General features: G+C 44.7%; 1 protein-coding gene across 1 annotated transcript in view; it reads left to right on the top strand.

Moving 5' to 3' along the window:
* The window catches only part of Rab31 (RAB31, member RAS oncogene family), a 121,690-nt gene extending 107,609 nt beyond the window's left edge, over positions 1-14,081 (top strand). Inside the window, exon 7 of the mRNA XM_036173557.1 lies at positions 11,298-14,081. Coding sequence (XP_036029450.1) covers positions 11,298-11,395 — 98 coding nt within the window. The 3' untranslated portion in view covers positions 11,396-14,081. The remainder of the gene's footprint in view (positions 1-11,297) is intronic.
* Positions 14,082-14,345: the final 264 nt, after the last annotated feature.

Here is a 14,345-nt window from a genome sequence, read left to right as displayed (position 1 = left end):
ACTCCTTCAGGTGAATGGCTTCAAAACAGGGTTTTGTAGCCAAAGTATGGGTTAATTTAGAACAGAATTCCAAGGACACCCAAGCACACGGCAGCAGGCATACTTTAATTTCCTTTTCACGGTTCCTACTTAGGTTACGTGTGCTCCTACCCAAGCTTAAAATAGAGCTAGAGACTGCTGACACCTATGCTCTCAAAGCAGTGTTGCAGAGACAAGCATGCCCAGGAGAAAACATACAATTAAAAACCCAGGAACAGCAGTGAGAATAACAGCCCCTTTCAAAGGTGTGCTTACACAAAATGACTTCACACCGACTTCGATGAAGATATAAATGCATTTCTTCTGTATTCCCAGGGTGTTCATAAACCAGAAATGAGACAACTGTGTTTTCTGAGCATAAGCCAATACATTGTTTAACTGCACACTGTTCACCCAAAATGTTCTGTCTTTTGAAGACTACAGCTGCCCGGGAAAGGCTGCTCTGTCCTAGTTGGTCCAGGCCATCTGTTCTGTGATACCACATCCCCTGGTGTCTGTTCTTCCAGGTGCCCCTCCTCTAGGGCCCATCTTCAGATCTGCTGAACCCTGCTGTGTGGGACTCTTTCTCTTCTGTACATTTTTACCTAGAGGCTGTTCATATTTCTTTCTTGGTTAAGAAAATAATTGTACACTTTATTTGTTAGTTTTTTGAAGCAAGGTTTCTCTGTGTAGCTTTGGTGCCTGTCCTGGCTCTCGCTTTGTAGACCAGGCTGGCCTCAAACTCACAGAGATCTGCCCGGGCTCTGCCTCCCGTGCACCACTGCCGCCTGGCTGATTTTTTTTTTTTTTACTTCGTATAAGAAAGCACAAAGACTATTCTGTTGCTGCTCAGCTGTTGCAGTTTTAAAAACCCAGAATAAACTATATGGCTGCTTTCTGCTTTCTGGGGGCACTGCACAATGCTCTCTGCTCTAGACGAGGGAGGAAACCCACGGTTGGGGTGTTGGAAATTCAGCTCTGCCTCTTATTTCTTCCTTGTTTCAGTTGTGACCCCGAACCACAGTGGATGCTCCTCCTTCTCCTCTTGCAGTTTGAATTTAGGTCTCATCCTGATCTCAGAATGTTCTAGGAAGTAACATTTTTGATGGGCTCACTAGAGCAAAAGAAATGTTATTACGTTTCTGTGGTGACGTAAGTCTGAACAATGCCAACAAATTGGACAAGCCTAGACTCTCATTTCATTTATTCGGAAAATACATAGTGTATGCTTTTATGAGCTTGACGTCATGCTGGACCTCACAGTGAACAAAAGACAGTGGCCGTAGTGCCAGGAAACCACAGGGCGGGGACTAAAAGAGAGAGTGACAGGTGGGGACTTCGGGTTGCTGAAGAGTGCCTTCCCAAGGAAATGGTTAATCTGAAGCTGAAAATTGACTGGATAGATGCTCCTAAGATTAACCTGGGAAAACTGTAGTTAAGGCCCTGAACTGGAAACTGATGTGTAGCATCAGCTGGGGGCAGCAGCGGGAGGTGGAAGCCAGAGACAGAGTCTCGCGATGAAGAAAGGATGTGATATTCCGAACGCAATGGAAAGTCTCACTTAGGTTAAGCAAGTTAACATTTACCAGAGCATTCCTCCTTAGGAGAAGGAACATCTAGGCAGTGTTCAAGCGGCTGGCATGATCAGTGAATTTGCAATAGAGGAGACAGGAGCCCAGTGGAGGTCCTTCCTCAGAGACCTCTACTTAGGTGAAGGCATGATCTTCATTTGGACTTTGGAAGATAATTTCAGAAGGGGTCAGTGGGGTGGTTTGGATGAACACTTGGCCCTCAGTTAGCGGTGCTGTTTGGGGCTTTTGGCACCTTTAGGGGGTAGAGCCATGCTGGAGGAGGGCTTTAAGAATTTATAGCTTCACCCCACTTCGTTTTCCCTCTCTCCGCTTTTTGTTTGTTTCTTGCTCCAGCCACCTGCTGCCACCCCCCCCCCCCTCCGCTCTGGACCATGAACCCAAATCCACCCCTTCTTCCATTGGATGCTTTTTGTCAAGGCGCTCTAATTTTTCTCCTGCAAAATACCCCGGAGACTTTGTGAGCAGTGGGCTGTGGCTTCTTTGTTTTGGGGGCATTTCTTGTTAGTGTAAGAACAAGTGAGAAATGCTTTGGTTTAGTTTCTGTCTAGCAGACTCTCTCTCTGACCTCCCTTTGGCTCTCTGGTCCTTGTGAGCTCAGTTGAAAGAGTTCAGGTAAGATACACAGAGCATAGTAGGAGATAGGCAGCATTTATCAGATGGTGATGTGGGGAATTTTTAACCGACTAGAATGGCCAAAGAGACTATTGTGTCAATCTATATTTTAGGCAGGCTTTTTACCATTTCTAATCCTCTAGATTATCCTGAGGGGCATTTTCCCGGCAATCTAAGTGACTGGTAGACCCATCTGAATGAACTATTAGGTGAGAGGACCTGCTGCGTCCTTGTTCACTACTAGAAACCTCCAGCTATCTGTTGATCTTAGGGGCATTCAGAAGGGTATGTCCCCACCCAGGACCACATGCTATGACTCAGATCCTATCCCTTTGACCAGCAAACAGAGTCTTGCAGTTTCAGTTCCTGGCTTTCCGATCTGCAGACTTCAAGGTTGGGGTCCATCCTCAGTGTCCTTTCAAGCCTGCTAATATCTAACCAGCTCCCTGTGTGCTGGTTAGATTGTTTTGAAGGCACAGACAGCTAGAGATGGAAGCAGCCCTGGCTCAGAAGGATCAGAAGATAGGAAAGATGGCAACGTGTCTTGTTCTGCAATCATTTGTTCCACAGCGTGCTGGCTGTTGTATGGAGCTGCGTTTTGTAATTCTGTGGTAGTTACTTGGTTTAGAGTGTGTTAAAGACGTTTGGAAGCAAAACAAAAACCTTTGAAAATTTTGTAACAGTACAGCAAGCTGTCACTGAAGATAAAGGCAAGGACAGTCCCTTCTTTATCACCAAAACAGTTAATTCAGCAAATGCCAGCAGAGAAGACGCTGATATGGGAGTTCTCACACCAAGCAGTTCTCAGGGATTCTCAGTTGTACAAAGCACAATGTTGTTGGCCCTGTATCTATGGGATTTAGTTGTAGGACCCTCCAGGGCACCACATCTACAGTTGCCCAAGCTCCTATCTAAAATACCGTAGCATTTATATGTAAGCACACACTCCCTGATCTCTGGATTATTTATACCCAAGCATAGTCGATACTCTATGAAGAGTTGTTATACTGTATTGTTTAGGGTATAATGACAAGAAAGAGTCTGTGTATGTTCAATACAGACACAGCCATCATAGACCTAACTGTGTGGTTTTGATGGACAGTGCAACCAACCATGAATCAAAGCCTGAGAAACAGGCAGATCCAGGGACCAAGTGTAGTGGTACTTCTTGTGAGTGCTGCTCTTGTTCCTTGCCATTGTTGGAACAGCTAAAATGTGTGTTAGCCCATTGGTGTCTCATTCACTATGAAGCAGGCACTCTTGCAGTGGGACGTCCTTCTCTAGGCTGTGAATGTCCACTCACACTCTGTCCTCCCTATTTTACTATGAGGACACCATCTTGTGACTTGCTGTGTCTCATAGCTAGTAAGTAAGAGGCCAGTACATGAAGTCATATGCTCTCAGCTTTAAGTCTGGGCTGCCCCTGGTTCCTGACTTTGTACAGCAGTTTTCTGGTAAAATTATCCACACCAGTAGGAAACAGGAAATGACTAAACTGCACTGAAGTTGAGAAATTTTTTTCTCAAATCATAGTATACTAATGTAAACCAGTGTTTAAAATGATGATGAGACTCTGGTTACTGACCTAAAAAGACAAATTGTGGAAAAATAAGCCAGAGAGTAGTTTATATAAAATCCTGATTTTATATAGTCAAACCATATAACATATAATAATAAATAATGTGTTCTCCCAAGACCCTCTTTCTTATAAGGTTGCCAGTGAAATTGCCATCCATGGCCCCTTTGTAATGGTGCATTCTGGGCAACCTTGGAAAATGACTTTATTATAGAAAATGTCAAACTTACAGTACATAAGTTAACTGAATCACCATGAGCACAGAAGCATATCCCATCTCTCATCTCCTCACCCTATATGGCTTTAAAGGGAGTCCCAAACATTACTCTCATCAGTAAATATTTTGAATTTCATTTTTATTGTTAGGTAAATAGGTCCATTCAGTAGTTGTCAGGTTTGGGGGGTGGGTGTCCTAGTTAGGTATCTCTTGCTGTGATAAACACCATGACCAAAAGCAAGTTGAGGAGGAAAGGGTTTATTTCATCTTACAGCCTATACAGTACGTCACGAAGGAAGTCTGGACAGGAGCTCAAGGGAGAAGCCTGGAGGCAGGAACTGATGCAGAGGCATGGAGGAATGCTGCTTACTGGCTTGCTCCTCCTGGCCTGTGTAGCTTTCTTTCTTGTACACCCCAGGACCACCTGCTTAGGGATAGCAATATCCACAGTGGGAATATTCCATCACAATCAAGAAAATGCCCATAGGCTTGCCTACAGGCCAGTGTCATGGGGGCATCTTCTCAATCGAGAACCCTCTTCCTAGACGGCTTTAGCTTGTGTCAAGTTGACAAAAACCAGGACAGGGAGGAAATAAGGCATGGGGGAATTTTTAGGGTGGTGAAATGATTCTATTTGATGCTATAAGGATGGAGACATGTCATTGAACATTTACCAAAATCCACAGGATGTATAACAAAGAGAGCCCTGTGCAAACACTGTGGGCTGCAGTTAGCAGTAGTGGTTAATATTAGCTCATCAGTTGGAACTGGCATCTTATACTAAAGCCAGGCACTAACAACAGGAGCTGGGAGATAAAGACAGAGACATGTAAGAGCTTAAGTGTGCAATTTTCTCTGTAAACCAAAAGATGATTTTTAGAAAAAGTATCAGTTTCAAGAACAAAAGGGGAAGGGAGATTTTCATTTTTTTCATAGCAACAGTCTTCCCATTGAAGTCACTCCCATTGAAATCTGACAACAATGGCTGTTGAAGTCCTTAGGTTGGTAGCCAATGGGAACAGCCCCCTCTCCTCCCCACCTTGTAGCATAGCCATGGCTTTGGCTCCCTAGACATTTTTTAAATGTTTTTTTTTTAAACCAGAATATGTGTTAGAATTGTTATGACATATTTGAATAAAATGTGTTTTTGTGGTTAATGTTTATTTCTTTATTTTGTAGTTCTGGGAATGAAGCCAGACTAGGCAAGCACTCTAACCTTGAGCTACATCCTTATCTGGCTCCCTAGACTTTTTTAACTTCCGAATTTGGGGGTCTCTACTTTCTGCTGGGGGATGTCTTTCTATACATTCTGAATATGTGTTGTTCCCATTGGTTAGCAAATAAGCTGCTTTGACCTATGGCAAGGCAGCTAAGAGGCAGGCAGGAGCTCCAAGGAGAGAGGCAGGAAAGAGAAAGGCGGAGTCAGGGAGACCTCAGATTGCCATCCTAGGGACAACATGTCATGGGATGCAGGTAAATACATGGCGATACATAGATTAATAGTTATGAGTTAAACTATAAGAGCTAGCTAGCAAGAAGCCTGTCATAGGCCATACAGTTTGTAAATAATATTAAGCCTCTGAATGGTTATTTTATAAGTGGCTGCGGGACCGTGGGCCTGGGCGGGACCTCCGGCCTGGGCGGGACCTGAGAAAACTTATGACTGCAACTTTCATATTCTCATTTCTACTCATCTGTCAGGTCTTGCCTGGGATTTCCTCATGGCTCTTTGTCTTTTTCCTTCCTGCTTTTTTTCATTGTGCGTACTATGGCTCCCATCATCTTGGACCTGAGCTTTCTGTGCGTTTCCTCACCAAGTGTGGCATCTGCCTCCTGGTCTGTTCTGGTCCTCTGTAGGATCTGAGCTCACTCCTCACATCAGACTCTATCCTAATAGTGAAAGTTTTCCTTTTACTCTGTATTTATTTAACATCCCAACCTCTCTCCCTCCCCTCTAGTCCCCTCTTCCTCTCCCTCCTCTCTTCCCAGTCCCTCCCCTCCAACCTCTCCTCTGCCCCCTGCCCCATCCACTCCTCCCTTCTATTCAGGAAAGGGCAGGTCTCCTGTGGACGTCCACAAAACATGGCAGAACAAGTTGGGTAGGATGTGAGTGGTGCATGCCTTTGATCTCAGCACTCCTGAAGAGGCAGGTGGATCTCTGTGAGTCTGTGGCTAGACTAGACTACATAGTGAGTTCCGCGACAGTCAGGGCTACAAAGAGAGACCCTGTCTCAAAAACAACAAAACAAAACAAAACAAAACAAAAGCTTTCTAGCACCATCTCTGTTATTGTAACCAGAGGACAATCTATTGGCGTGATCCCTGGTCATGTATGAGCCACGGCAGTGTTCCACAAAGACTGCCTTTCTTAAAGCAGAAGCTTCCAGGAGGTTATCTAGAGTTAAGTAAGCCGGGTAGTGGTGGCGCATGCCTTTAATCCCAGCACTTGGGAGGCAGAGGCAGGCAGATCTCTGTGAGTTCGAGGCCAGCTTGGTCTCCAAAGAGAGTTCCAGGAAAGGTGCAAAACTACACAAAGAAACCCTGTCTGGAAAAACAAAAAACAAAAAACAAACAACAACAAAGAGTTAAGTCCTGTCAAGTCCTAGCAAACTTGATCAGTCTGGACGATTCTGAGAATCAAGATCAGCAGCAGTCACATAGCAACTTTGAGATGCACTGGACACCGAAGGAAAGAGAGTCAAACCACTTGAGAATGGAGTTAAAGAAGGGACAGACAACAGAGCTGTTGCAGAGAAGTCGGAGCGTGCGGACATGGAGCATATCCGAGGGAGCAGCTGCAGGGAGCACACTGCTTTATTCTTTGTGTGTATTCGAACGGCTGCCCCAGCCAAGCTGGCCTAAACTCATAGGTTTGGAATTTATTTCCATGTTTTGCATTCCTGAGGAAGTGTTCGTAAAGCATGCTTTTCTCCTGGACTGTCAACATTCAGGAAAACGGAGAGGAAAAAAAAAAGTCTTTTTAACTTCTCCCCAAGAGCATCTTACACAATCCAAACTGTGTTAAAATAAACACGCTGGCCTGGGATTCGTGTTCAAGAACATCTTGTGGAGGCTGCACGCTTGGAGGACACTATGTAGGAGCAGAAACATCCAGAGACCAATCTGAGCCTGTGCAGACGTTGTCTGTGTGTTTTAGCTCAACTCTGTGTCCAGGTAAATGAAATCCTGTGAGCTGTGTTCCAGGGAGTCTCCTTGGTGCAGAATGCTGTGGCCACTTTCCAGAACCGTTCTTTTGTTTGAGAACACTTACCTAGCAAGTTCTGAATGCCTCGGAGCACAGCACTTATTTCCACAGTGTTGTTTGCTTAGTTCTTGAAGGGTGCTTGGCTCACCGTTGGGATTCAGGCCTCTGTCTCATTGTAAAGTGGGTGCACTTTATTTCCTCACACTGTTTGAAGTTGGAACTATGTGATGTTCCCAGGCAGAGTGGTCTCCAAAGAAACAGGATTCCCTGCTAAATGAACCTTGAGAATCAACCACGTCTCCTGGTCACAAGCACTGGGCATTTCTTCCCATGCAAAGGCCACTGAGTCCTGGCTGGAGCCTGCTGCTGCAGGGAATCCCCATCATTGTTCCGAGTCCCTAGCATATTAATAACGGACAGATAGAGTGTGTAGGAGCTGTCGAGTTTACTGTCTCACATGCTTTTTATAGTGGGGGGAAGAATTGCTCAGGGATTTTACATGACTGATCCAGGCTCATTTAACTGGGTAACTGATTCTCAAATCTCAAAATGCTCCTACCCAAAGATAAAGATGAAGTCCGAAGAAACTACATCGATTTTGCCTCTGAGAAATGTAGCACCTTTCCCTTGTCCATGGTTTTAGTAGCAACCATAGCCTGAAAGTACTAAATGAAAATCCCAGAAATTAAAAAAAAAATCACGTTTTCACTTTTAATACAACCTGCTGCTGTTATAATTGTTCTAATGTATGACTTCTTACTTTATAAATCTCCTAATCTATCTAATTTACAGGTGAAACCTTATCATAGGTATATTTGTATAGGAAAGGGAGGTAGCCAAGTGTTTGGTACTCTTCATGGTTTCAGTTGTCCACTGGGGACTGGTCTTGAAGCATAACTTCTGAGGATTAAGGGGGGGTGGTAAAAGGCATGGCATGAGGAGAGAATCTAGTCAACAAAAAACTTTACAAAGGCTGAGAACCCTTCCCCACCCAGACTACAGGGGCACGTGTGAAGAGCCCATACCTGTGGAAATGAACTCTAAAAGGTTCAGAGCCTACTGGCCCAGTGCATTTCAGCCCATACTTTCTCCCAGCCTGCTAGCCCATTCCCATTGCCAGAATCTCTCTCTCTCTCTCTCTCTTTTTCTTTCTCTCTCTCTTTCTTTCTTTTCTTCTTTCTTTCTTTCTTTCTTTCTTTCTTTCTTTCTTTCTTTCTTTCTTTCTTTCCCCTCCCTCCCTCCCTCCCTCCCCTCCCTCCCTCCCTCCCTCCCTTTCTTTCTTTTTTTGGTTTTTTGAGGCAAAGTTTCTCTGTGAAACAGTCCTGGCTGTCCTGGATCTCGCTCTGTAGACCAGGCTGGCCTCAAACTCACTGAGCCGCCTGCCTCTGCCTCCCAAGTGCTGAGATTAAAGGCTGCGCCACCACCACCCTGTTCTCTTTCTTAATAAACTCTCTGCTTCTATTACTGACTGTATGTCCCCGGTGCAATCCTTTGTCCTTGGACATAAGAACCCAGGAACTTCAGTGAGTACCTTGAGGACTCAGCTCTGTGCTGTAACTGGAGGACCATTGTGTCCAGTTCTCACGAGGCTCTAGATACTATGAGCAGCCCTAAGAAGCCACGTTTGGCAACTTGTTTGAAAACCTTGCCAGCGGTTTAAAACACAGGCAGGGAGGCTGTTTGTACATATGACGTCAAAGCCTGTTGCCTAATTGAGAGCAGGAAAGGAGGCGGAAGGATGGGAGTGTGGACGGACGGACGGACGGTAGGTCACCTGGTGCTCCTGGTGTGCTCATGATGTGCGCGGTGTTTCTAGGCTGTCACTCTTCTGTATCACTTTAATAAACATCACATTGACGTACTTTATCTGCATTTCTTCACATAGAATTATGAAAGGTACGTGAAGGAGGCCTGGAAGGTGAGCGCAGTTTAGCTAGTGTTGGTGTTCACATGAGGCAGCACGAAAGTGTCTATGGGACGTGGGTTGTGTCATTGTTACAAATGCTAAATTGGTGTTGTTGTTGTTGGTTTTTCAAGACAGGGTTTCTCTATGTAGCCTTGGCTGTTCTGGAACTAACTAGCTCTGTAGACCAGGGCCACAAACTCAACAGAGATCTGTCTGCCTCTGCCTCCCTAGTACTGGGATTAAAGCCGCGCACCACTGCCTGGCACACATGCTGAAATTTTAATGTTCCATATTCATCAGTAAATAGCTCCTATCTTTTAAGTCAACCATATTGTATTACTTAGAATTATAGTCTTATCCAAAAAATTCAGACGCAAAAGCTAATTATCTATTTAAATAACTACGTAGAGTGACACCGTTGGACCTCTGAACACACGACTGGCCTGAGGAGCAGGCCGCACTTTATTGGCAGGATGTGACTGGGGCGGGGACCAGGACTTTCTTTTTTATTTACTACTTCAGGTTGACACAGTAGTAAATAAAAAGAGCATTTTTATTTTTAACTTCCTTTCAATTGTGACGACAAGTGGGGACATGTCTCGGAGAGGGAAGTACAATCCTATTGTTTCTGCTGAACTCTTTCTTTCTTTCTTTTCTTTTCTTTTTTTTAAGAACAGCCTGCAGAAGTTTGTATAACTTGTTGGCTATGCAAGATGTCAGAAGATGTGGTTGTAGAGATTGTTGGGAACTTGTCCTCACTCTGAGTCAGACACTCATTTCTACGTTAACCTTGAGTCCAAGGCCAGAGAGCAAATGTCTCTGCTTGTACTTTGCCAAGTATCTACATCACTCCATCTGCACAGCACATTAAACCCCCAGAAATCGCATATTATGCCAAAGGCCTTCAGCCTCTGAGTCTTTCGGTTCTGTACTTGGTCCAAACAGGGAGCATTTGTTTGCCATGAAAGCAAAAGCAAAAATCTTTAGTCTTTGGAAACAATTTATTTGTGTGTGTGTGTGTGTGTGTGTGTGTGTGTGTGTGTGTGTGTCTGTGTCTGTGTGTGTTTTAATCTTCCATTTTAGAGCTAGTGTTACATGTGTTTTTTCAGGATGAATAGAAAAATAGAAGAGAGAGAGAGAGAAAGAAAAAGAAAAAGAGACTGTGGATAGAACAAGGGTTGAAGATCTGGTGGAATTACAATTATAATCCATGTGCGTTATACTAAGAACCACTATTTGGTTTTGGCCTGTCCTTCAGCAAAGTCACAGAAAGTGGTGGTGACAGCGGACATCTTAAGACTTGCTGGGAAGGGTCAAAGATGAATCTTTGGTGTTGGCTGCCTAAGCATGCTGTTTCTAGATTTCCCTGTGCTTTAGAGGAACGGCTCTCTTAAGATGAAGTTCACATGCCTCGGAGCCCACCTGTGTCACGTGCACAACCCGGTGGTTTTTAGTACAACCATAGAGACCTGGGACTGTTGGCACAGTCCACTAAAAACAGCCCAGACGTTTAGCTGTTGTTATCCCTTCTTCCCTTTGTCTTCTTAATTGTTACTTTGTGTTTATTTAACGAAAGTTAAAACTCAGTGAAGTCCAAATAAGGTTGTTTGTATATGATGTTAAAGGACTGCCTCCTGGGAAATATTTCCTGAGGTCCTTCTGGCTAATGAGCCGAGCAAGGCTGGTGCATTGCATGCCAGCCCATGGTAGGTCTTCGAAGATTGCAGTTCCCAGCCCAGTTCTCTTTGTGGGAGGCAGAAAAGACAGAAAAATGCTCGCGGTTCCTGTTGAAGCCCTACAAAGCAGACTTCCTGGCAAGGCTAGGGCCCTGGGCGATGTAGATCCCTGGCAAGGTAGATCTGCTGAGTGAATGGATGCCTTCTCCTGTCCCTGGGATGTTTGCATGGCCAGGAAACTGCTGGTAATGTCCCTCAGCCTTTTAAACATGAATTTGACTTCATGTGGAAGCACCGAAAGAAAAGAAGGGGAGAAGAAGGGAGGGCAGGGAAGGAAGGCTGGAGGGAGGGAGGAAAAGAGAAAGGAGACTGGGAGAGAAAGGAGGAAGGAGCTAGCCCCTCCCCCCAGGTACTGCTGTTTTCTGCACCCAAACAGGACAACTTTAAAATAAGAGAACTTCAATTTTGGCCTCTTCCCCCTTTCTCGCCATGCAGGCCGCCAGATCCCACCCTTGGACCCCCATGAAAATGGAAACAGTGGAGGGATCAAGCTTGGGAACCAGAGCTTGCAAGCCAGCCGGCGGTGCTGCTGACCCAAGGGCCATATGGAGCACAAAGGAGGAAGCCAGAGCCCTCTCCAGTGTCTGGGGCGCACAGAAGGACCCTACCCTCGGGACTGCCTGCCTGCTGGAGAGTGAGCAGCATTGCATGCTGGGAGACCTGCAGGATGCTGAGTAGGGAAGGTCCCTGAGAAGAGATTATCGAAAACTCGGGAAAACTCACTGTACCTCCACAACATGGCCTTCAGTTTATAAAATGCACACAGCAGGGGTTGTACTTACTAGGTCATAGGTATAGTTGCCGTTTTTTTGTTAAAGAAACATTAGAAAATTTTTAGATTTGTTCACAAACCTTGCCCTGCTGTGCTTCTCTGACCTTGGATGTCATCTAGTCAGATTCCAGTAACTTTTACAGGGCCATGGTCTTTTTCTCTGGCCAGTTCACCAAAAGGCAAAGGCAATATAGAAAGTTAGCTTTCAGCTGGCTTTGGGAACAAGCCTTTATGAGTTCTTCTGAGGGAAATCAGAGAAGTATAGCTGGACCATCATTCAAACTGAGAATTGACTTTCTGCAAAAGAGACAAAAGTTGTATTAGAAACTGCCATCTGTGTCCTCTTTTCATGTAATTGATGAACATTTTTCTAAGGTACAGTCATACATCAACCAACCAAACCAGACTAGAACGTTACACATAATTCTGGGGATGGGGTGCCCGGTTTAAAAGAGTTAAGTAGTTGGTATGTAAGCAATGGTAGGTGGAGGATATAAATAGCGTTCAGGGCACCACCCAGCATGCATCCTCTCCTTTACAGTAACCTTCTACTCTTGGAGATGATTAATTCACAGAGCATTGTTTTACTAGGAGTCTATGCCATAGTGTCTAAGGGAAAAAACTAACCAGAGGATGTTGAGTCTAAATTGTAGGGCAAACTTCTATTAATAGCAGCTAATCATGGGTTGTAGCAAACCAGCCAGAGGAATGTTACCACCTTAAAATTCTGGACCCCCAAAGTATAAAAATCAGAAGACCATACTTTAAGCTTTTCCAGCCTTAGAGAGAATGGCCATCAAGCAGACAGAGCAAGGTTCCAGTCATAGACGGTAGTTTTCAACTCCAGGATGTGTACACCCACATACGTTCTTCCTCAACTTGGGAGTTAACGGAATCTTAGAATACGAAGGATGGAAAATCCTTGTCTTTATTCAAGAGTGTCCCCCAGTGTCCCATAACAGACATCTCCAACACTGTTAGCAAATGGCATCTGTCTGTTGTAATAGGGCCTTCTCAAGGACAGTCAGCGTCTGTCCCATGCTGCCAAGCGTCACTGCCTGACAGGATTCTGTGTGCCAACAAAAGACATGAATCCACTCACCACAGGTGAGACAAACAAAAAACTAGAGTTGAAACTGAAAAGGCCTCTCTCCAGGTAGTATCAAGCTTATGTTTGAACCTTCCCCTGTTTTAGGGAAACTTTTTCTGGGAACTTGCATTGGTATAGCTTAGCTGTCTGGATTTCCAAGCCGAGATGGTACTGTTCCCAGAAAAGAATGTCATGGCTTTGGATTGTGTTTGCAGTGGTTGAATTTTACATGAATTGTCTGGGCTTCACCCTGACAGTGAGCCCTCCTGGGTGTTTTGGAGAAGCATACGAGGGAATGAAACCATGCTTTTTCTAGGCTGCATTGCCATTGATGTCAAAGCTAGGCAGAGGGTAAGTACGTGTGTGTGTGTGTCAAACAGAGAGTGTGTGGCACTTGGGCACACAAATATTCATACCATCTTGGGCCTTCTCTGCAGGTAGATGCTGTAGCCTTTGTGCCTTTCTCCTCTTGGCCTGGGATTCCTTTTGGGTTGTTTTAACAATTGACCTTTAATCATAGAAACGTCTGTAAAGACCTAGAAATTACAATTGTTCTAGACACAGGATATGGTATCCTTATCATTGTTCCCAAAATTCCCTTCCCAACCACCATTTTCTTTCTCTCACATGTGGCAGGTTTGTATATGTGTAAATATGATTGATATTGGCTACACCTACATGTAATCCATTTTAGAGTGGCTGGTTTGGCTCATGACCTTGTGTCTGTAAGTGAGGCACATATCGTCAAAGGGATTCCTTCTCAGCAGAAATCCCTGAGGACAGTGGTAGAGTTGTGCAAATGTTTTACATAGGTACAGAATTGACTTGCCATTTTTTAGTAAAAAATGGTACATTAGGGTACTGAATAAGATGTTACCTTGCAGACTAACCTGCATTCTAGCCAGTAGTAAGGGCTGTGCCCCAGTGGGGATCCCACTCTTTCCTGAGGGAGGTTTGGAGGATTGAAACATTTCCTCTGCTATTAAGGACTATGGCCTGTATAGGCTTCCCTCCTTGCCACTCGGCAATGTTCGGGGCAGGGAGTAAGAAGCCAGTCATCAGCCAAGAGCTCTGGCTGTGTTCAGACCTGATCATGCCTTTCACCATTGTTGTGACACCCAGTGACCCAGCAGTCATGCCATCACACAGACTGTCACCCTTTCTGGTGGTTTTGTAAAGGGTTTCCACTTGGGCTGGACCCAGGTTTTGTACTTAGACAATCCCTCCCCAGACACCCGGGACCTTCGCATCTTGTACTCTGTTCTATGATAAAGCATCTCCCTTGTGCTCATTTTTATCAGTTGCTTTTGATTTTAACCATTGGTATGATTCATACTAATAAATATTTTAAGTTTTACTGAGTATCTTTTTTTTTTTTTTTGGTTTTTCGAGACAGGGTTTCACTGTGTAGCTTTTCACCTTTCCTGGAACTCACTCTGTAGACCAGGTTGGCCTCGAACTTACAGAGATCCACCTGCCTCTGCCTCCCAAGTGCTGGGATTAAAGGCGTGTGCCACCACTGCCTGGCCAAGTATCTTTTTCTTATTACAATCAGGAAAGTGATTAAAAGTCAACTCAGAATAAAAAAAAAAAAGCATGTAAACCTGTACACGTGAAGACC

This window comes from Onychomys torridus, chromosome 23 (assembly GCF_903995425.1).
Source record: "Onychomys torridus chromosome 23, mOncTor1.1, whole genome shotgun sequence".
In the NCBI taxonomy this organism is placed as follows: Eukaryota; Metazoa; Chordata; class Mammalia; order Rodentia; family Cricetidae; genus Onychomys; species Onychomys torridus.
This window is presented reverse-complemented; position numbering and strand designations above follow the sequence as displayed.